At 34.6% G+C, this 23336-nt stretch overlaps 1 protein-coding gene and 1 long non-coding RNA gene across 11 annotated transcripts in view; one reads left to right on the forward strand and one right to left on the reverse strand.

Moving 5' to 3' along the window:
* Positions 1 to 23336, forward strand: part of LOC145963665 (uncharacterized) — a 30466-nt gene that overhangs the window by 6523 nt on the left and 607 nt on the right. The gene's annotated exons all lie outside the window — the stretch shown is intronic.
* Positions 550 to 23336, reverse strand: part of LOC145963593 (nucleolysin TIAR) — a 423794-nt gene continuing 401007 nt past the window's right edge. For 4 of the 10 annotated variants that reach the window (XM_083085717.1, XM_083085771.1, XM_083085752.1 and 1 more), the window contains 5 exons: positions 21098 to 21278; positions 16879 to 17008; positions 15129 to 15370; positions 14249 to 14432; positions 550 to 5072 (listed from right to left, as the gene is read on the reverse strand). In XM_083085717.1, the coding sequence (XP_082941843.1) occupies positions 5001 to 5072; positions 14249 to 14432; positions 15129 to 15370; positions 16879 to 17008; positions 21098 to 21278 (809 nt within the window). In that variant the 3' untranslated portion in view covers positions 550 to 5000. Of the gene's footprint in view, positions 10188 to 12180; positions 12770 to 14248; positions 14433 to 15128; positions 15371 to 16878; positions 17009 to 21097; positions 21279 to 23336 lie in introns of those variants that run through there. The other 6 variants (XM_083085726.1, XM_083085762.1, XM_083085730.1 and 3 more) reach the window with 5 other exon arrangements.

A 23336-nucleotide genomic window follows, 5' to 3' on the forward strand; every position in this document is an offset into this window, starting at 1 on the left:
TGTTCGTTTTCACATTCGCTGCGTTTGTATAATTACCTGCGTTGCGGCGCGCAACCCTTATTTTTTTAACAGGCAGAACAAGCGTATACAGCCGTTATATCTCGCGGCTACTATCGATGCGAGCGATGTTTACGTTTAATTACCGTTGAATACAAACGTTTAATTGTTACGCGTTGTTTGTACTTAAAGTTAAATGCTCTTTGTTTTCATCATGTAAACAGATGAGAAAGATTATTGCTTCGAAATTATTGCAGCCACGCAAAAATGACCAATGAGAGAAAATTTGTGAAATGATTAGCGAGTTTAATTTTTTATTTTTGCAAGTGCACATATTTTTTATCAAAAAAATATGTAATAATAAATATGCAAACATATATATGTATGTATAAACTTACCTTATTCGAACATTTCAATTTCTGTATTTTTTCTCTTTAAATTGAGAATTTAGAGTTTAATATTAATGTGCATATGCATTTTCATTATATACATATATTTTATTGTTAAAAAAATATCAATACGGGGTGGACTGGAAAGTAAAACACAATAACATACATTTTCTATAATATATTTTACATTATAAACCAACCATACATCATCATAATAATATCTTGTATTCTTAAGCCCTATGCGTGTTTTATCCTATATTTTCGTTTATATACTTCCTTCATATTTATACTTTGTTTACTTTTTTATAGTATTTATATATATTTTTATTTATATTCATCATTATTTATAGTGTACTTTATATGCTATATTATGTATATATAATATCATACACGTTCCTTTTTTTTCTTACGCACGTCCTAGGGCGTCTCGCGGTAGTGTTGCGTGTGTATCGTGTGAAAATTGTTTCTGCAAGTGTACACATTTCGCTGTGTCTGTGTACACAAGGCTGTCTCTGCTGCCCGCGCGCGTAGTACACGGTTCTGGCTCTCCCATTTTCTCTACATGCGTATGTGTGTGCGTGCGTGTGCATGTGTGTGCGTGCGTGTGCATGTGTGTGTGTGTGTGTGTGTGTGTGTGTGTGTGTGTGTGTGTGTGTGTGTGTGTGTGTGTGTGTGTGATTTATATATTGTTGTGCATGTGCGTGCGCCACTGCGCGCGTTGTTGCAAATTACATGTACATTATACAGCTTTCGCTCGGCGTGTTGTTCTTGAGCTGCGTTCCCAGCTCCTTAACTTAAATATGCAACGAGGCTGCCATAGGACCCCGCGGGCCATACGTTTAATCGCGGAAGAATCTTACTTAAGTCGCGAGCGCTCGATCGCGCCTTCCACCCCCTCCTCCCTTCGTCGCTTTCGTGATTATGACGCTTGCCTTCGTTGAACCTACATTTCGAAGATTGTTTCCATAATGTGTGCACAGTATCGAACAATGCTGGATGCACGATGGATGGATGTCATACCGGCCCCTTCCCTCAAGCTGCGCTACGCTGTTTTATTAATGTGTGATATACATGTGTGTTATTTTTTTTCCCGATTGTGTGTTCACGCGTTCTCGCTGTTTTTCGCTGTTTCTCGTTTCCTCGTTGTTCTTCTCTTTATCGAAATGCATACACACAAAGAAGTGGATAAAGGCACCTAACTTCTTAGCATACAATCGTAAGTGATATGCCGCGTGTCGCATCGGGATAGGGAGAAGGGGCAACATCTACAGAGCTCTGCAAACGCATATTTCGTCAAGTTGTACGAAAAGCTACGAAAAAAAAATGAAGGAACGTCGTAATCTCTGTATGAATCGGACGCGATCATAATTATCGTACTTATTTTTTTTAATTTTTATTTCTTAACGCTTTTTCGCTGAGGCATACTAGATCTGGTTTTTTTTCGCTTTCTCTCTCATTCTCATTCTCTCTTCCTCTCATCCCCTTTATTTCTCATATCCGATATATTCATATTCTTCGTTTTTTTCTTCTTCGCATGCTCGCCCTATTAATCTCTTTTCTCTTACACACGCTTTCTTTCATGCACATGCACCCTCTCTTTCTCTCTCTTTCTCACTCTGTTTCTCTCGTTATCGCTCCATACATATTAGACGTGCCTATTTTAGGGGCACGGGGGGTCCAACAGGCTAGCCACAACATCTATTTTCTTTTACAAGTACGCTTTAATGTATTTTCTTATTTCTTATAGCTAAAGGTATTTAACACAGTATGTCGCGGGGCGCGCGCATTTATAGATGCCCCGCATTCGTTCGCTCCTTTCTTCTCTTCGTTAAGCTTACATTCGATATAGCTTCTATCTGTTGGCTAATATTATCTTCTTACACATATATGCATATGTATATATAATATACATATCTTTATTATATATAGATGCGCGTGTCTGTTTGTAGTCTTTCTTGTATTATATATATATATATATATATATATATATATATATATATATATATATACACATACATACATATATATATATATATTTATATATATTTATGTATATTTATATATATTTATATATATTTATATATATTTATATATGATTATATACATACATTTTTTTAAATTTTATATTATATTCGATATCTACGCTTACGGCTCCTACTTTTGTTTTCTTTCACTGCTTTTTCTTTTAAACATTCTTGCACTAACACTAAGCTGTTTCCACGGTGCTTTGCATCGGTAAGTATCCCAATTTGGCCCGACTGCTGCCCTCGTCCTGCTAAGAATTATATTAGATTCTCTCGAGGGGCATCTTAAAATAAATAGTTTAGTTAAATGCACTTCGCTTAGAAAGAAAATATTCGCGTGTTTAGTTGCAATTCGCGATATAAAATTTAGTCTCTTCCTAATAAAGGACACAATAGTTTAGAAGAATTTGAAATTAGTTCTGTTTCAATAATGTGTTTAATAAGATTATTGGTTAAAAAAACTATAAGTTTGATATGCCCATATCGATAGTCAACACGCAAAGAATTCGGACAACTTGCTGCCTTGTCTTTAATAATGTGTCGTTCACAAATATTTATAAGTGCGAAGGTTAATACTCGTGAATGGAAATTAAAGCGACATCTTAAAATTTAAGTACAACCCATAAATACTATACTAATACTTGATATCACATTCGAATTACATCGAAATAAATTATAAAGAGAGATTGTCATATCGCTACATGTGCGATTCGAAATGATCGAAATAAGTGCAGTATGCAATAAATTTGGTGACGTTTCGATTCGTCGGTTAAGATTTGTTTTTAAGCGTCACGGTTTTATCGGTCGCGAAAAGGGAAGAAACGAGCATACAGCTATAGTTTAAGTAACTTGAAGCACCAATTGATTAATTATATTCCACGTCCCTTACTGCAGTTTCTATTGGGAGTGGTGGGATCAGTTGATTAGCTCGATGATATGTTTCATGTGTCCATTCGCGATGCCTACGTGTCGATATCAAAATCGCGTTTTGTAATACACTTGCGAGAGGCAAAAGCATTGCGAACACGATAGAATAGTAATCGATACACCTTGCTCTCTTACTTTCTCCAGGACCGACACCACCTCCTCTGTCCATTGCCTGCACGGGACTTGTGCAAACATGTCGGTAACAATAATTAATACCTATATAGCCCTCAATGAAAAGAACATGTACAAGTTTCTAAATGTATGTTTCTTCAATGATTGTCGACTATCGTTTGGTAAGTCTCCGCGAGATAAATCTGTTCAGGCGGAGGAACGTGTGCGGTGGCATCAGGACATCAGTCAAGGAAACAAATAAGAGAGCATTAAAGGAAGGGGCATGTGAATGAAAAAAATTGAAATTATATAATTGTTTGGATTGCTAAGATAGAGGAAAGGAAATACGTTATATAATCGAAAAACGAAGAAGAAAATAAAGGAACACATTTTTGTTGAAACTGAAGGCTATGATAAGATTCGATAAAAGTCAAATAGTCAGGGATAGTCGTTTGTTGGGATTTAAACGATGCGATGGTAAAAATCTCGAAACGATGTGAATTATACTGTCTTATACGTTGCCGGGTTATAGAATCTAAGAACTGCGACTTGAGGACGCGGGCAAAGGATGGAGGCAGCAGCCGCAGCACGCGTGTTTCTGTATGTATTTATGCATGTGTACATGTATACATGTATATGTCTCTATGTCAGTGTATGCACATACACGTGTCCTGCCGTTTGTGCTGCATAAGGGTTTTGAGTATAATTTGCGGATAATTATTGCACTATTTCTCATGAACGCTTTTTCTCGTTAACCTAGTGATCGACAAGCTAGATTAGACTAGACTACGTCTAGGGTTTTTGTTAAGTTTCTCATCGCTTTTACACGTATGCCGTGTGCATCTTGTGTATTTGGTGTTGTGTGTATTTACATACGCGTATATGTATTTTTACATCTCGTGTACGCGCGCGCGTGTTTCTTTTTTTGGATGGGTCCATGATTTTAGGTACCATAAGTGAATCTCTTGCTAGTTTTGCGCTCTAGCCTTCGTCTCGAGTTTGCCTCCTTTTTTACAGTTTGTATCGCCCCGGTTTACATTTCCCCGCCGTCCGTCATTCCCGTTCGCGATTCCACTGTCCCTATTTTTGTTTGCCTACTAAGTCAGATTACATTAATAATTATCTATCTATCATTTTATGCTACATTTTGGTTTCCCGTTTAACGCGATGAGGACTCGCTCGATCGGCTAGCTTCACTCGGTATATGTTCTAGACAACGCACGGGTCTACATTAAGTCAATATACACGCCTTAATGTTAAGGCGCCTTTCTTCAAATACTTTTTACAGGATCGGGCGTCCACGCTGATTCTTTAAAAGAGTGCAGGATCCGTCACTTTTTTTTCTCTGTCGAAGGTGGAATCGAGTCGGAATGCATAGCGAGCAATTTGATAAGGGGAGTAACTGGGCGGAACGTAAGGAACGTAAAAGTAGAGTGTGTCAGATCCAATTATCCTCTTGTCGATTAAACGCTTTCCGGTATACGTTACTGTACAGAATTTGATTGACAGATGCAAACGCACGCGGTAACAGATTCTTATTGCATAATTCGTATTACGGTCTGCTATTGGGTCCCTCTTGCCACTCGAGATCTTCGTTCCCCCTCTCTCCCCTCGCTCGTTCCACCTTTCACAAAAATAACCTATATTTTTATTTCTTTCGCCTAACTAATAATGTACACGATATTTTCTTTTTACTTATATGTTTTCTCATATCGCTTTTTTTCCTTAAAAGCTAACTTTCTCACGCACAGTGCTTTATTTTACGCACAACGATTGAAAATAACAGCCCTCGCCGCCGCTGCGCACACAAGTGTGTGTATATATATATATATATATATATATATATATTTTATATATATATACACACATTTTTGTATTTATATATATGTATATATATTTATTTATAATTTTGTTGCTTTTTCTTTGCATACTCGTGCCGTGTCCTCGAGGCTAGTCACCCAATTTCTATCAGAAAACGAGATTCAGTTAGCATGATGATTTCCCCTTTTAAGCTACAATTTTAAATGATGTAAAAGTTTTGCAAATCGCGATTGTAATTTGCATTTTATTATATAATGTAGTATATCTCTAGATATATGTATATATATACTCTCTAAAATTTTTAATTCTTTAAACAATTTCTTATTTGATGATAAAACACGATTTTTATAGACATAACTGATTCTTAGTGTCGAAAGAATGACATTTGATTATAAAAAGATATAGAGACACAATTATTTTCAAAGTGCAAATTACGAGAGAACTGAATAGAGAAATGATAAAACTTTATTATTAACATGCAAGAACTGCAGAAATAATCGTGGTCGCGCTTACATTACGTGCGATCGTGCATAATAATTTATATGTTGCATTAAAATAAAGACATAATAAAATTTAGAATAAGCTAAATGCATTCAGTAAGAAAATTATGCACGTAATTGAACATATGAATAAACATATTTCTAATATAGTGATACAAATTAGAAAGAAATCTGGCAAAGTATCTCTCGATATTCTTCGTGCGAATATGTACAAATTAAAATTCGTAATAGTAATTTGTATATAATTATCTCTAAACATTTTCTTTCAAAGCTGCAAATCAATTGAAAGCAAGGTGACAAAAATCCAGCCAATATTGCAACGTTATTTTTTAAACATGTCACATGAATGATATGAATTATTGTATCAGAATCATTCATCGCGATTAAAAATCATCGCTCTCTCTCTCTGAGAAATGTGGCGGTTTTTATTGTCGAGCTTTCTTTCCAAAAGGAAAGTCACACTCTTTTAGCTGATTGACGCAATCGCGACGGATCGTTGATAGACATTCTCTCTACTTTCATCATAAAACATCTAAACTCTACGCGATGTTGGGCAGGTTTGATTGTGTCCTCTCTTCACTTTCTTTGCTGCGTTTCGAGCATTCATGTGTCGTACTTTGATCATCGATCTTTTTGATTGAGAAACGTCGAACGCTTTTGATTCGCTTAAAACACGATCCGTCTATCTTTTGATTAATAACAGAGTCGTCTATCTCGTTCATCCTATCTTGTTTCTGTCATCATCGACGCACTTTTCTCGCCCCTTAATCATCGCATCTCTCGTCTCTTTTTCTCTTCTTTTTGTATTTTTTATCTTTTCTATCTATTCGTGTAGGTAAAATTATGGATTATGTATCCATGGAATGTGGCATCATGAAAAAGTTTCACTCGAAAGAGACATTATTGTGCTGTTTAAAGCGCTTCTAATAATATTTTCGAGCAGAGTAAAGCTCTTTCACTACAAACAAAAACAATGAAGTGTTTTATCGAATATCATATTTCAAACATGTTTTATGCAAAGCAGATGACATTTCGCGACTTTAATTTTAAGCTTATAATTTGTTAGAGCATAGTAATAATAAAGAATAACCACAAAAATTTTTTATGTAATATATTTTTAAAAAATCATTGAAAAATTATTCTCATTTTGAAAAATTTTTGATGATTAAGGACTTGAAGCTTTAGTGTGTCATTAGTTTTCCTATAGATTTGACTCGGTTCTCTACCCATTGCTCCGATATGAACGCCGTCTCAGAAAAAGCAGGGACGACAATATTATCGGTGCGATGAGCATGAGTTGCGATACTTAAAACCAAAGGAGTGAAAGGAGGTGGTAGGAGCAAAAAGCAAGACGATGAAGATATAAATTATCGAGCACAGAGATAAAAGAGACGGAACAATAAGTTTCAGCCGTAGCTCATTTTTTGATCCGCAGCTCTTCTGGACGATCCGCTTTCAGTAAACGGATGATTTTAACGGGGGAAGAGTGCGTCGATGATGAGGTTACATATGATCAGAGACATAGCCGCGCGGACAGGGCACGCGTGGACAAAGAAAAACTTAATTTGTCTAATCTAACTTTCGTGCTGTTTGTGCAATGTATCTATCTACGAATTATTTAATCTCTTTTTTTCACGTCTTTCGCTTGTGCTGTGCAGTTTATTCGTCACTCGTCCTTTCTCTCCCTCTCATTCTTTCTCTTTTTCACTTTCATACTTTCTTTTCTTCTTCTTCTAATACTCCTTCATATGTACGATTGCACTCATGCAATTGCTTACACGTTAACGACTTATATGAGTCTCGGTTTCGCCTTTTTGTATCAATTTCGCCAAGTCAAAATTCGGGACATCGGGGAGATTGTGATCGTTTTACTGCTTCTGGAACAATTAAAATATACGCATGCACGCACCGTCTCTTCTAACTATTTTGTTTGTTTATTATTATTTTTTTTCGTTGTTGAGAATTCGTGTGTTTCTCGTTTACGCAGTCGAGATTGATTTACAAAGAGACGGATCAATGGATGCCTTCTTTCTTTCTAAGCTTAACGTTTTATTGCTTAAACGTCATATAGAGTCTCGATTTGCTTTGGTTCTACATAGTCACATCTTATATAAAAATCTAACATTTACTTAAAAACCACGGCGATCCTGATCGGTGTTTCGCGCGTTCCATCACTTTCTCAGTTCGGAATGTGCTAAATTTGTCGGCATCTCCCACGTCGTACCACGGTACTGATTGTTTTATAAAAGTATCCAACTAGCCTAAATGCGTGTCCGAAAGACAGACTCGAATGATAAAAGCGAATGTTTAACTGCTTGCGAAGATTTCACGCGTGAATTATCGTTCGGTCACGAATTTGATAAGTAAGTGTGTATTAACCGAGGTACGAAGTCTTCGCAATGTGGAAAATGGAATAAGACACGTGGATCCGATAGTAGTTCCGTGGTTTTCGAGACGGGATAAGAATTTTACAAAGGAGTTGATTATTTTATCTCCATAGAAACGCTGTGCTATCGAATATACATAAGATCCATCTTCCCGTTGTCGCCGAATTTCGAATCGGTTTCGAGTAACTTTTAATATAATATACCTATCTAACTAGCTAATTGTTGAATTTCGTTTATAATAATTTTTATTCTTTTATGTATATATATATATTTTTTTTTCATTTATATATATATGTATATTTATATATTTATATCTTCACGAGTGTTCCTTTCTTTCGATTAATCGATCTTTGTATTTACCATTTATACATCGTGGCTGCCGCATTCAGTTACGAGCATCCCTTCGACATTACTTCGTTTTTGAGTTAGTATTTTTCGCTGTTAAGCCCAAACTACAAAAATAACGAATCCGGGTAACGAGTTAGAATCCGAGGGTCTATCGTCGCTCCTCTATTTTTTTTTCATAGGATCAAAGAATTTATACGCATTGTTAAAGTGGTCATAAAACCGGGTATCATGATCCCGTTAAACGTGGATATCCCTCGCTGAATGATATAATAGTATGCGTAATTGGCCAATTTTTTGCTAAAAAAACATTGTCAAACCATCACGAATGGCCTATTCACGTGTACTGCCGGATTTCGTGTTCTGTATTGAAGCTTCAGTCACTACTGTAACGACAAATGCTATCTATTTCTTCAAGCCGAGCGAGATACTATATTATCCTACAGACTGGACGAGAGGTATCTCCGCTTAATAATCGGTAGCGGCTTTTTCTCTTATATTGGACGTGAAAACTTATGGGGAGATAGGGATGTCGGATGCATCTTGCGCAAGATTACCTAGGATTATGATTCTTATTTACTATCTTTTTTTTTATTTCTCACTTTACTTCTTTGTTTTTACTAAGCGAGTGTTATCTGGTTTTCGTGATTGCCGCCTTTCGACTCGCGAATTGTCAAGCCAGAAGTGGCATGAGCTTTACTACTTTTGCTGTCGCGGTCGCGTCGATGATGACGGAAATGTTGTTGTTGTTGGTGATCGTGGTGGTAGTAGTAGTGGAGGAGGAAGTGATGGTGGTGATGGTGGTGGTAACTGTTGTTGCTGTAGAAGTTGTTCCTGTTGGTGGAGTATACTTGCTTACCATCACACTAGAAGGCTAGGCGTCAGCCAGTCCTCATCCGCTAGCTGGACCGCAACCAAGAACACACTTTACCATTTGAACACACAAACGCTGGTTAAGTCTTGGTCCGAATTTCAAGAAAGTAATAGAAATATGCTCGACAATATAGTTCTCTCTCTCCCTCTCTTTCACTCGTCTTCGCGCTCGTCTGTGTGCTCTCTATCGTTTGCTCTCTTTCTCTCTCCCATTCATTCAATCTTTCGCTTCTGTATCATTCTTCACTTTTGCTTTCATGTGTTACAGTTTCTCACATTCTTCTACTACTAAATTCTAATCGATCTGAATCTACCTTCACCATGACTCAACCTCCACTACGTGGTGCAGTAGTAAGAATGTAAAAAATCTGGATAGTAATGTAAATAGTTATAGTATACCATTCTGTTTGTATTATTTAGAACGCATTAACGACGGCGAAGTGAACGCAAGATTAGGCTGTTTAAGAAAAATTACGAGTTTTTCTGATATAATCACTAAAGTAAATTTTTCTTTATCAGATAAATCGAGTTTATGTTACTACAAGATCTGCGATAAAATATCACGGATTATTACGCCGATAAAATAGATGAATATCCTTCCTTATTTCGCTTTCATGTCTTACATGATTTCTTCCAATCCTTTTCGTGTGGTAGAAAATATTATCCTTTTGCATAAAAATATGCTGCAGCAAGTATTTTCAGGTTGAATACGAGGTTGAGCCAGGTTGTAGATGCAGTTATCCTGATGCTAATTGATATTCGAAAGAAAGGATAAGCCAGGCCGTGCGATGATAGTGGTAGCGATCACTGTGCCTGCGAATCGAAATATGTACATAAAAACAATTTTTTTGATAACTTCGAGTATCCCTTCCTGGTTAATGTAAAAGCTAATCGATTACATCAATAATATGATGTTCGACTTTAAATAATATTTATAAGAACGAATTAAAAAAAGATACATGTAAATTAAATTCACATGTACTCGTAATTAAGTTTATTCCGATTAATACGATTTTTATAAAACATTTGTCAAAGTTGTATAACTTCAAATTAGTTAAGCAATTTGTTGAGATTGCTAAAAGATTGTGATATTTGCATAAACTGATAGTATGAAGTCTAACATCAATATCACTTTACAGAAATAAGAGAAACAAGAAAATAAAAGCATTTTAGAGGGATACTCGAGTTGAATTAGATAAAGTGCAAGAAGCATAATACATGCATGTTGCATTCTATATTCATGCAGGTCAAGATCTACGCAGAATAAACGACTAGCTTTTCATATTATATTTATGTGACATCTATTTAATATTAATTATTTTCTCTCTCGTCTTTGTCCTTGAATTTAACATTCTTCTCAATTTCACGTAACATATTCTTTCTTATAATATAAATAGAAAATCATTTTCTATTTATTGATACATATTTTGTATTATCAGATATACATTACAGTATAATACACGACGAACAAATTTACATGGAAATATTTGCATATTCGTAACTTCGAAGCCTTTAGCTCATGACTACAAATTGCAAGCATCCATGTAAATTTGTTCTCTCTTTAGGTTCTATTATGATCAAACGCGTAGAACTTTGTAACTTTCTTGCGACAAAAGGATATTATAAATATTATAAAATAAACGGGAAGTCAACTATACAATTTATGCTGTTGGCGATATATTTTCAATGTTTCATCTCTTTTTCATTGTTTTATCGCTACTATCACTAAGAATTCGTGTTCAATTGAGGATTATTTCGATGGCTAGCTTTCAAGCAAGTTTCAAAGTGATATTTCGCTTGACATGCAGTGATATAATGCGAGCTCGGTTTTTCGGAAAGAGATATTTGTGCGAAAGAGCGAGCTAACTTTTCTTACCGAAATATCTCTTTCGATACGATCGATGAGCAATCGTACGTGACTTTTACTTCGCTATGTGCGATATGTACAAAAGACTCACTAAAGTGACTATAGCTACGTGAAATGTATATATCTTCTTAAGCACATACGGGCGACAGGCCGTTTTACGCACTGCAAACAGCTGCAGATTAATGACTGAAAGCCGAAATCGATACAGCATTTGCAATATGTTACGTTATCTCGAATTGTTTGTAGTCATATTGCTGATAAAAGTTATCTAAAGATTTTTCATGCGCTTTTATTAAATATATCAGTAGTTTTGAAATTATTCACAAATGCTGTGCATGTGTGGAAAAATGTTTACAGTATATTTTTATATAGATACTTTTCCAAGGAAAGATGAATATATATTTTGTTAATTTAGTAGCCAGAAAGTCTGGATGTTCTAAATTAACAATATGTATATTATAACGTGTTTTATAATGTTTATTAAATTTTCAACATTATTAATAAAAAAAAGATTTTTACAAATCATTAGATTAAGACAAGTTGAATGTGTGGCAGATTAAAAGGCGAATGAATGGAATTGGTGAACACGAATCGGATTTTAAATCAGATATATATATATATATATATATATATATATATATATATATATTCGTTCACTAATTCAGTACTTCAACTTAATGCTCTTGAAAATTTATTCTCTTATTCCCAAAAACTGTGTATTTTCTCTAACAGAATCTTTTAACCTTGCTCCAACTTATTTTTTAATCTTATAAATTGAGAAATACATTTTGTTTATATAATCATATAATAATAAGCCAGAATTACTAAGTAACAGAAGTTTATATTGTTTGATTCAACCATTTAAAATGTACGTAATAACCACCAAAAAAATTATCAAATTTACATTTTAAATGAAAATATATAATATTTGCATGTAACGCGAGAGCACATATATGGTTTTGCATAATAAAAATGCTACTATTAATAAGCATAAAGTCATAAAACATATTTTTGAAAAGTTTTCCTTTTACTTAATAAATGAGAGCAAGAAAAACATAAAGAAATAGCAGAATTAATTTAAAAATTTTAGACTAGAATTTTTTAGCGAGCTTTTAAATTAAGATAGTCATTCTCAATCTTCAGATCTCAAGTTGTCAAGTTCAGAAATTGTTCTTGAAGCAAAAAGAACGCAGAGCATTAAAAGCGGTGCTGAGTTGAAATGCATTTGCTGCGTTTGCCCGAAGCCATCCTTGTGATCTCTTTTCAAATATTCCACATTTTTTGTAGCAATGTCGTTTTTAGCGGTGGCGTATGTATGTGCCTGTGTACAGTGCGCATTTTCTTACGTGTGCAGTTCGTGCGGAAAGCAAAATGGTCGAGGTATACTTTTCTGGACAACAACTACGATAAGTATCATATTTCACCTCACTGCCACGAACCAAAATTTTTTGCAACATATCTAAATCTCGAGAATCTCCTATAACCCCTCGTCGAGCGGGAAAACGAGTCTGTCTTGCTCCATCAATGTCTGGTGTAAGAAAAATAAAAATTGCTCTGCTAGTACGAAATGCAATCTCTTATCAACAGATTAGAAATTATATATAAAACATGTATAAAACTAATATGATTATATAGCAAAATACATGACATTATTATATCTCATGAATGATTTACTATTAGATAACATCAAACCAACTTCATTCCCTTTGACAAATATCTTGACACAAAATAAGCAATCATTGTTTTCTCAGTTTCTATTAATATCTCTCGAAATTCGGTTCAAGATATAATAGAAATAATATTATATAATTTTTTTATTATATATATTTCTCGTTGTTATTTGTATGAATTTATTAGCATGCTTACTACAAACATTCTCCACACAATCGTATAATTGCGGCTGTCATTAGGCGTTTTTATATGATAAAACAAATGCATTTGCCGCGACTAAATATACGTTTCTCTAAGTATACATTAATCTCACACAGTAGAGATTACTAACGTGTTATATCTTATGTTTAAATGTAAGAGAAAAGTACTTACCGTTTTATTAATGTTATTATAATTTCAAATAATATGCATGTGCATAAATAATGCAATGTGAGGTAAATATGTTCCATTTTTACTCAATTGTATTCAATTATAATATTATATATATATATTATAAATGAATATATATATATATATATATATTATAAATGAATATATATATATATATATATATATATATATATATATATATGAGATCCATTTAATGATAATCCATATTTCATTTATACACAGCACTATTTTTTATTAATGATTAAATAAGCTTTTATTCTATTTGTAGCAAACGAGTAATTTTTTAGATTAAATTAGTGACAGAAACATTGAAAATCAATAACATAGCAATGTATGAAAAGCGGTTTATTATTAGTCACGACAGAGAAAATAATCTTTGTTCTGCAGTATAATTTGAGAAAACGCAAATTTTCATTTTTGCATATATTATATTTATAACTACTATCGTAAATAATGCTGGTATAAACTGTTGAAATTAGCATATCGCCGTTGCTCCTGTAACCTCGTAATGAACGTAACTCAAGCCGGAATATTATACCGAATATATGTGTGTAGCTAATTATATCATACGTGTTATACTATAGCTATGTTTACTGTTTCGTCCGTGCAAAATTGTTCCACGTGAAGCGTACCGTGTTCTATCGCTCGGTCTCTCGAATGATATACAGTATCAAGTTTACGAGGTTTCCTAAGATCACCGACAATATATACGTATATGCTATGCGCACTCTTCTGTCGACACATGCCTTCGATATTCTTTTGATATCGAATCGAGTTTCCACGTGCAACATTTACAAGCCAATACCGGCATCAACAGAATTGCTTTGAACAGAAGACAAGATGCAAAAGTATGTAAAAAGCGAAACACTCCTATTCAACATCACACATACAAGTACGATGCACACTTGCACGCGTATACAGATGGGACAGATAAAGTAATGGTTACCTGGAACTGTTGCATCGGGTAGGCCATCATTTGTGCCGGAGGCGGTGGTGGCGGGGGTGCGGCTTGCACCCCTGGGGGTGCCGTGACCGTCGTGGCGTGGTGTGGTGGTAACTGTGGTCCCCCAGGTAATCCCTGACCCCATCCTGCTGCTGTGCCAGCAGCGTGGACAGCACCCATGCCCATTCTACGTTTGTAAGACATACGTAATTGTCAAATACAATTTCACAAAGAAATGGATAAATGGATTACGATTCATATTCTGATATAATTTATATTCGTATCGTAAATTATATTATATTGTTCTATTGCTGGTATTTTTATTGTGAATAATTAATAAGTTTGATTAAAAATTATCTAAGCATATTATATTTTTGTGTTATGGCTATGTTTGATTAATTTTATTAATATGTATATTGTATCTGATAATTTAAATTCATTATGAATTAAAACACGCATCTTACGGATTCTAATATTTATAATTTTTTAGTTATGAATATTTACAAAAAATATTATAAAAAATATTATAAAATTATCTAAGCATATTATATTTTTGTGTTATGGCTATGTTTGATTAATTTTATTAATATGTATAGTGTGTCTGATAATCATTTAAATTAAATATGAATTAAAACGCACATCTTACGAATTCTAATATTCATAATTTTTTAGTTATGAATATTTACAAAAATAACAAATTGCTGAATTTCAAAGTTAGCTCGATGTGAAATTGTTTCATAATCCATTGCACCTCGAGACAAGACGTCGCAAAAAGATGAGGGCGAGATGATATATTTATATTAGACTTGAATCTTCGATTATTCAAAACTTCCTCGTGCAAAACTTGGGGAAAAGAAGAACTTATCTCGTGTGAAAAGCTTACCCCATATATTGCGCCTGTTGATATCCGGCGAACTGGCCGTAGGTGTATCCTTGCATGCCCTGAAGGAAGCCACCGGCTTGCATTTGTGTCGCTGTCGTAGGATAAGATTGGGGTGGATACCAGTATCCCAGTTGTCCAGCATTGCCAACACCACCGACGCCTCCGACACCCGCGACGCCCGCCGCCGCCGCGGCGGCAGCTGCCGCCGCCGCGTAGTATGGGTACGTCGCCGACGATAACGCCTGAAAGAGCACAAGGATCAATGAAATAGAAAAGAGCAAGAACATTGTCTGGATTTTATGCTTAACGATGTCGATAGGGTCAGGAATGGTAATTTCGTTCCGTCGAAGATTTGTATGGTCGTTTGTTTAAAATGGGCGACGCGTGAATCTCAACGCGATCATTTCATCGCCGTCGCGTAAATTATTTCTTATTATTTCGTTGCATCTCGCGCGAATTTTTATTCGCGTTCTTTTATGATATATATATAGAAAAATGAAATGAAATTATATCTTGCTGAATTATCTTAAGATAATTTGGGATTATATGTGTTTTTAATTAAATATTTAATGCTTTACTTTATATGTAATTAACTTCTCTATGATACAAGACAAAATAACTTTGTATTTTCCGATAAAGTTCGAGAAATTCTCAAACTTGAAAGCGATATTAAAAGGATGATGTTGTAAACGGAATATTTATATATGTATCGGCTGTTTAATGATTAGCATTTTCAATGGGATTTGTGGAAATAATGTGCGGCCATTATGCTGTTCGTTAAAGCGGCACGATGAACTCGGATATCACGCAAACCAGTTTGATTCCGTTGAATATGAGAACAGAGTATGGCAGGATACGTACTAACGTGATATCTCGGCTCCCCTGGGAGAAGCGCGTTATGGGAATAGAGATCAATTAGAGCGATGTCACGGGCCGAGTAGCAGTGGATGGATGCACGGAAGTACTACCGGGGAGTGCGAGGTTTGGGAAGTACTTCGGGTACCATTCCCAGATCGGGCGTAGCTACCCGTCCTAACGGAGCTAATTGCTAAGAGACCCGGCCCGACACACTTCGAAGAGAGGCACCTGAATAGACCGGAATCTTGCACGATTCCCTGTCTGTTCTTCCTTCCTTCGTCCCTCTTTCTCTCTCTCTCTTTCTCTGGCTTTCTTTTTCTCTCTTTCTTTCTCTTTTCTTTATTCTTTCGCCGGACTTTCGAGCCATATACCGATGTATCGATATATCGATAGAGATACTTTAGTCGCACGAAACCGGAAGGAACCGGGAAGTAATCGAATCTAGTAACTACTTCTTTCTTTGAACGTTCTCACTTCTTAGAAACGCGACTGTGCGCTTTAGTTTCAGTAAAACGTATAACAACGACAAGCTTTTATATGTATATCGAGAATTCTGTCATGTTACATCGCTTTGACGTGTATATAGACATTAGAGAGATTAAATTTGAGATATTAATGTCAGTATATATTATTCTCTTTCAAATAATTCTTTCTACAATACAGACGTTTGTGACTTATATTCACTGATGCGCGTAAGGTCGCTGTTTTTCTTCTCATGCATTATATCGGAAAGAAAATCAGCGGCAATGTTTATTCATGAAAGAAGATAGAAGAGTTCTCTGATTTGATACGAGCGGCGATGTAAATGTTGGAAAACACAGAGGACAGAATTCACGTCGAAACTGTCCTTCCGATAGAGAGGATAAAAATAAAAGATAAAGAGAGAGTTTACCTGTCCAGTTTGTTGAGCATTATTAGGATCTCCACTTTCCTTGCCCCAACTGCACTTCACTGTTTGGCCGTTGATATCTGTGTTGTGTACCGCTACGATGGCGTGCGTGGCCGATTCCTTGGTAGAAAACCTGAAATCGAAGAAGAAGGGGATTTAAGTCTTTTGTTAGTACTTTTATGTCTTTTTCAACGTTGATGTTGGTGTTGGTACGGCGCGATGGTGTGTACAAAAAGAAAAATCCCTGAAGCAATGAGGTACTCTTTCCACGAGTTAAACTGGACCTTATTATGGTAGCTTAACGAAATGGCCTCTGCGAATAGTGCAATTTAATTTATGCGAATTTACTGCGCGCACGAATGAGCACGGTAATTGTGAATCTCGACGAATCTTGATTGTAGATGCAAGCATTCAATGTTAAATTCTACACACTGGTTACGCGGGTTTAATTTTTAGAATAGTATATACTTTTTTAGATAAATGAATGTTACCGTCAATGCAATATAAGTGATATAGATTACTTATTGCAATGGATAAATTATGTCTTAATGTTTTGCTCCTTTGACAGCATAAAAAAATTAAGAAAAATAAAAGCGAAAAAATAAATATTTCAAGCATTTTTGTCTGATGATATTTATATTATATTTTTTATCGCTTCAGATATTATTTTCTGTTTCTGTTACATGAATATTTAAATATAAGAATGTATCTAATTTTATATATAGCGCTTTTCAATTATTCAAATATACGAGATTTGCCACTTATTTCAATATATGAGATTTGTCACTTTGCGGTAAATAATCGATTTCGTCTTAAAAGACGAGAACGCGCGTTTTTAAGAACGTGATTAGAGCACGACGAATTCGGCAAGGTACACGAGCGTGACAGAGAATTATTGAATTTATCGAGGATTAGGTCACTTTTAACGTTCGCGTTCAAGATTGCACAATGGCCTGTCCAGGAGTTTGCCCCTTTCCATCTATCGAGCTTCCATCCACGATCGTTGAGTAGGACGAACGATGGTCATCGTCAGCAACCCCCTCTCCCCTCCCTCTAAGACCGAACCTCGAGCGATAACCAGCAGCAGATAAGATTCTTTCTTTCACAGGAGAAGAAAAGACCTCCTACCCTTATCCACTTTCCCGTCTTGCTTCCTCGTTGTACCTTGCAGTAAGTCCATACGTCATCCCGAGATATTCGTTTCCGGGGTTCCACGCTACAGAATAACGGAGGGAGGAAGAGCAATTAGACGAAAGATATCTGAACGACGGACATTGTCTAGGGGTGGCGGAACTGTGGCGGATGTACGAAGCGGGTGGAGGCTATCCTATTGGCTCAGAACGGGCAAGAATGATATCGAGCAACGTGCGCGAGAAAGGATAAGAAGTAGGGAAGAGGAGGGAGACATATACGTATATAAGAAAGGGTTTTTTGTCTCCTTCTTCCGTCCCTGCTTCCCTCTAGGCTTTTTCCTCCTCCTCCCTCTTATCGTTCGTTCTAGAGCAACCCTCCCACGCTCTCGGCAGTCTTTTCTAAGGTAGGTCACGGATCCCTAGCCATCGTTAAGGTAGAGCGCTGAATTCGCTTTCGGGAGATATAAATGCTCAGCTGATTTCTTAAATTGTTAGATTTTTCTTTCCATAGTTTGAAGATATCGACACGACCACGATAGTGAAATTTGTAATTACTTTTCAAATTGTGATAATTCCTTTTTATCTATGTGCAAATCTCTCTCTCTCTCTCTCTCTCTCTCTCTCTTTCTCTCTCTCTTTATATAAAAATAATATTTAATGACATATATGTCATTAAATATTATTTTTATTTCGAATTTAACAATTCTTTATTGATGTTTTTTCAAACAAACATAACTAATCTTGTCGGATACGTGGAGTTGAACTGAAATATATGATCTGCGTGGATGTAATGGGTAGATTAATGAAATGGCCACGATCCGAGCTTGATGAGTCCGACATGCTGCCATTGACCCGACATGTTCTCGCGTTTCGTGCCATAAATCACAGGCGACGGTGGGTATTGATGCACTATTCATGCGATTTCCTAATATTTCGTAAAATCTCGTTTGATGATTCGCATTACGCTAGTACCAATCATCGTACATGATTTTGAAAATTTCCTCAAGTTTTACTATAATCAACCAGATTGCACACTCAAAATCCAATCGCTTTATGCAAATCTATCTCCCTCTCCCTTTATATACATATATACATTGATTTGTCTTGAGTAAAGTTGTTTGATTCTATGATAAATTTATTTGGACAGTCATTTATGTAAGCATATCATATCAATTTAACGTATAACTTTGACAAACAATACAAATAATAAATTTATTTGAAAGATAATATCTACAACTTTTCTTGATTGATTGTTATAATACTTTTCGATAAAATTATATTTGATCTCAACATTATCATTTTTTTTATTCAAGAGAGAGAGAGGTAGATATCTTATAAAAATATACATTTATTTCTGGAAATTGATTAGAGATGATTACGTACTACTTCGTCCAATATTCTGGAAAATTTTATTATGTTCAGTACGCGAATGGATTGAGTATTTGAGCACTTCAGGGAATAAAGGAAAAATTATAAAGTTATTATTATGACATCGTCAAGGAATACTTAAATAAAAGTTCGATTAAATTTACCACAACGTATCGCAATATTAAGTTTTTATTCTATATTTTCGTTTTTTATAAGGCAGCAAAAAGCTTGAGTAATTAACGAACTTTGATTGTATAATCAGTGAGATGGTTTCAAAGGTTCATACTAAAGTTTCATTTAATTCTTCACATTCAAAGAATTAGCTTTAAATATTCTTTGTGGAATCTAGTAATCTCGATAAATCATTTTGTAATTTAAACGATGGAATAAAACGGCTTTCAATTACGTCAATTTATTAAAATGAAGAGTGATAATTCGTGAAATTTATATTTCTTTATTTATTTTATATAAAAAAATTTGTAATAGATTAATATGATAAACACAATACATATAATACTTTTTATATATAAATTAGAAGATAGAAATATTCAAAATTATTTTAAATAAATATTTTTTAGAAAGAAGAATCTAAAGTATAAAACGCGTTGAATAATTTAGTAATTTAAGAATATTTTTATTTTGTATTTTAGAAATAAATATAAAAAAATAACGCTCTTTAACGATTTAAGCCAACTATAATTAAATATTGTCAGTTATTCTTAATACTCCGGTTTTTTTTTCGTAAAATGTTATGTGAATCGCACATGATGTATTCACTAATCAATAGAATTTACGAACATCATGCTAATTTTATAATAAAGTAAAAGGAAAATAATTAGAGCGGTTACTACTTTCAATAATCCCATTGTAAAAACCGCAATGTAGCGAAATAATTAGTGCATCATGGCAATATGATGTATTAATAGACACAATACACACTCTATTAGCATAATAACGTCTATTATATATACATGTAAAAACATTGTAGCCCATTTTTTTATTTCATAGTTGCTATCATAAAATAAAAAACATGTAAATTATCCTCATTTTATATGAAAAAATTATTATTGAAATAAAAAGTTAAGAATTACACATATTTAACATCATACACTTATGAACACATTTACTATTTTTATAAATATATATATTATATATGTATGTACGTATGTGAGCACACATTATATATACATGGAAATTGTTTGATTAAGTTTTCGTAAGTCAATTCCAAAGTGCATTCTACGTTCACGAAATAGTAAACGACAATCTCTGATTCGGAATGTCAGTAATCTATAGTTGCCTTAGGGAATTTCCCCTTTCAGATTACATTGACAATTTGAAAAGCTACTGTTCACGACATACATCTATGTACCTGCCCTACGTTTCAACAATGTCGTTGATAATCTTCAGGGATTTCAAAATTTAAAACTTATTTTTACATATTTATATACATTTCTATTTTTACATATAATGAAAACTGCGAGATGAGATTGTATTTTGAGATTTCACATGTAGTATAACACGATATTATGCTAAAAGAAAGAATATTTCTTCTTCTTTTACATTTTTATTTAAAATTTAATAACAGATATGAATTTTATTTAAGAAACATTTTTTGAAAAGACGATTATTTTTATTGAACAATGATGGGTAAATTTGATATATGTATATTAATGTGTGCGAATACATGTATATTGATTTAATTTGTTAAAATGTATAGTTACCTGATGAATGCATAGCCTTTATCCTTAAATACTCGAATTTCTTGGATGGATCCGAAAGGCGAGAACGTCTTTTGCATGAGTTCTTCTGTTAAACCATTGGTCAATCCGCCGCAGTATACCGTGCAGTTGGTCGGACTACTTTGATTGTAAACCTCATCGAAGGTCAGCGGCTTTGCGTTCGCTGTGATACAAAAAGATGACACATCTTAATTTCTCTTCATTTATAAAACATATCGATAAGTATAAGTAAATCGAGTCAAGCGTTAATAATTGCAGCTACGACAAATTCCTGAATATGAAAAATTGTCTTTCTTGACTCACAATAAAAACTCATAATGGAAACTGCTGGTAAATGATTACTTGTACAGGATTCTTGCATATTGCATCGGAAAAATATGAAATGGTTTAAAAACATTTATCGTGAGAATTCAATTATAGTATGAGCTAACGAGTTTTGTATTGCGAATTTTTAAATTATATTTACTAGGCTGTCCATGTTTTGATTTTGTTCATGCCAGGAGATTAATTACTCTTAGCGAATAAAATTCGAAATTGTGTGGAAGTTTAACAAGTTTACTTTATGTACATATATAACGCTCGCTATATCACAACCTATTTTAATTTAACGTCGGCATACCAATTTTCGTCAGTTCTTGCGCTTAATTCATTACGCATCAGACAGTAAAGTAATGTTTTATTGCTATAAATTACGACAAGCAAAAATGATTCCTTAATTAAGGAAATATTGGCTATGCATCGCCGTGCTCCATTTTGCCGCGTTTATTTTATTATCAATCAATACACGGCACAATCGTGCTGCTTGATGCATAAGTCCCGTTCGCTTGTAATCATGATTGGCGCATAAAGAATGAGTAGCATCGAAGCGGCGCATACGGAGGCATTCATCAAAAAACGATCAGCGAGCGGCGAAATGATTATTCCGTTTGCGACATCCAGCGGTGATCGTATATGATCCCGATAGCGCAATATAAGAAACAACACGCATGTGGGGCCTTGGAAAAGCCATTATTGAAAGTATCTACTTCCCCCGACGCGCGCGATAGATCTCTCACGTATCCTTTACCTCCCCACTCGTCCCTCGGCATTACTTTTACTGATACTATGAAAGAGGTCGACCGGGTTTCACGACGTGGTCGAAGCAGGACGCCCGAGCTGCTCGAGATATCGAACGCCAATGCCAAAGAGGTTGAACCCCGTCAGCTAAGTTTACGATCGTACCGTGGAGCTTAGCCTATACGATGGAGGCAGGCTACGGGTGTAAACGCGACCGGTAAACCACGGCCTGTAATTGCCTCGTTCGAAGATAGAAGGTTCTCTCAGAACGGCAGAACGTCCCGTTAAGAACTTACCGAGGGACGTTCTCTTCTTTTCTCAAAGCTCGGCATTATCTCTTTATTGCTTGGCGAACGTTATTCTCAGTATCTCCGGAATGTCGGCACAACTTGCCCATTGCTGCCGTCTATATATATAATATATAATATATATATATATGGTCGGCTTTAAAAAAATTTTGTTTGTTCTAGAAATGCTTATTTCGTAAAAAACAAAAGGATTGAGAAGTATCTGCGCCTCTAGCGCTTGCGAAATTGTGAACTTTTAATGGTTTTGTCCTCTTTGATCGCCGATCATTTCACGGATTAAAAGCTAAAAATTATAAATGATATAAACGATATAAATGATATAAGATGATATAAACGAGTCAAAATGTTCCCGTCATCGTAATATTGTGGTCATTTAGTATATTTTATTCCAAAGTTGTAAAATATATATACTATTTTACTAAATCTATTTTACTTTACTATATTCTAAATAATTTAAAAACTTTTACTTGTGCGAGTATTTTCCTAATTTGATAAATTTATTGATTTCTGTTGTTCTGATACTTTTTCTTTTTATCAAAAAGAAACTTGAATACCAAATTTATACGAAAATATCGTTTCGCAATTATTATAATAAATATGTGTAAATATTATATCAATGCACTTTTAAACATCTTATGTATCTTATGCTATATATCTTATTCTATTTAAAATAGTTCTGCCTAACAATTATATACATTATACTGTGACAGTTTTACAAAATTTTTAAGTTAGCAAGCACTTCATATATCAAATAAATATGCAGATAAATCATATTTTCATACAAAAGAGGGATATATCTATTTGTCTAACTGTTGCAGTTTTATAATCCTACTCAGAACATGCAAAGTTTTTCATTA

Source organism: Camponotus vicinus, unplaced genomic scaffold (assembly GCF_025532165.1).
Source record: "Camponotus vicinus isolate PSW18456_S1 unplaced genomic scaffold, iyCamVici1.0 SCAF_1, whole genome shotgun sequence".
NCBI lineage: Eukaryota > Metazoa > Arthropoda > Insecta > Hymenoptera > Formicidae > Camponotus > Camponotus vicinus.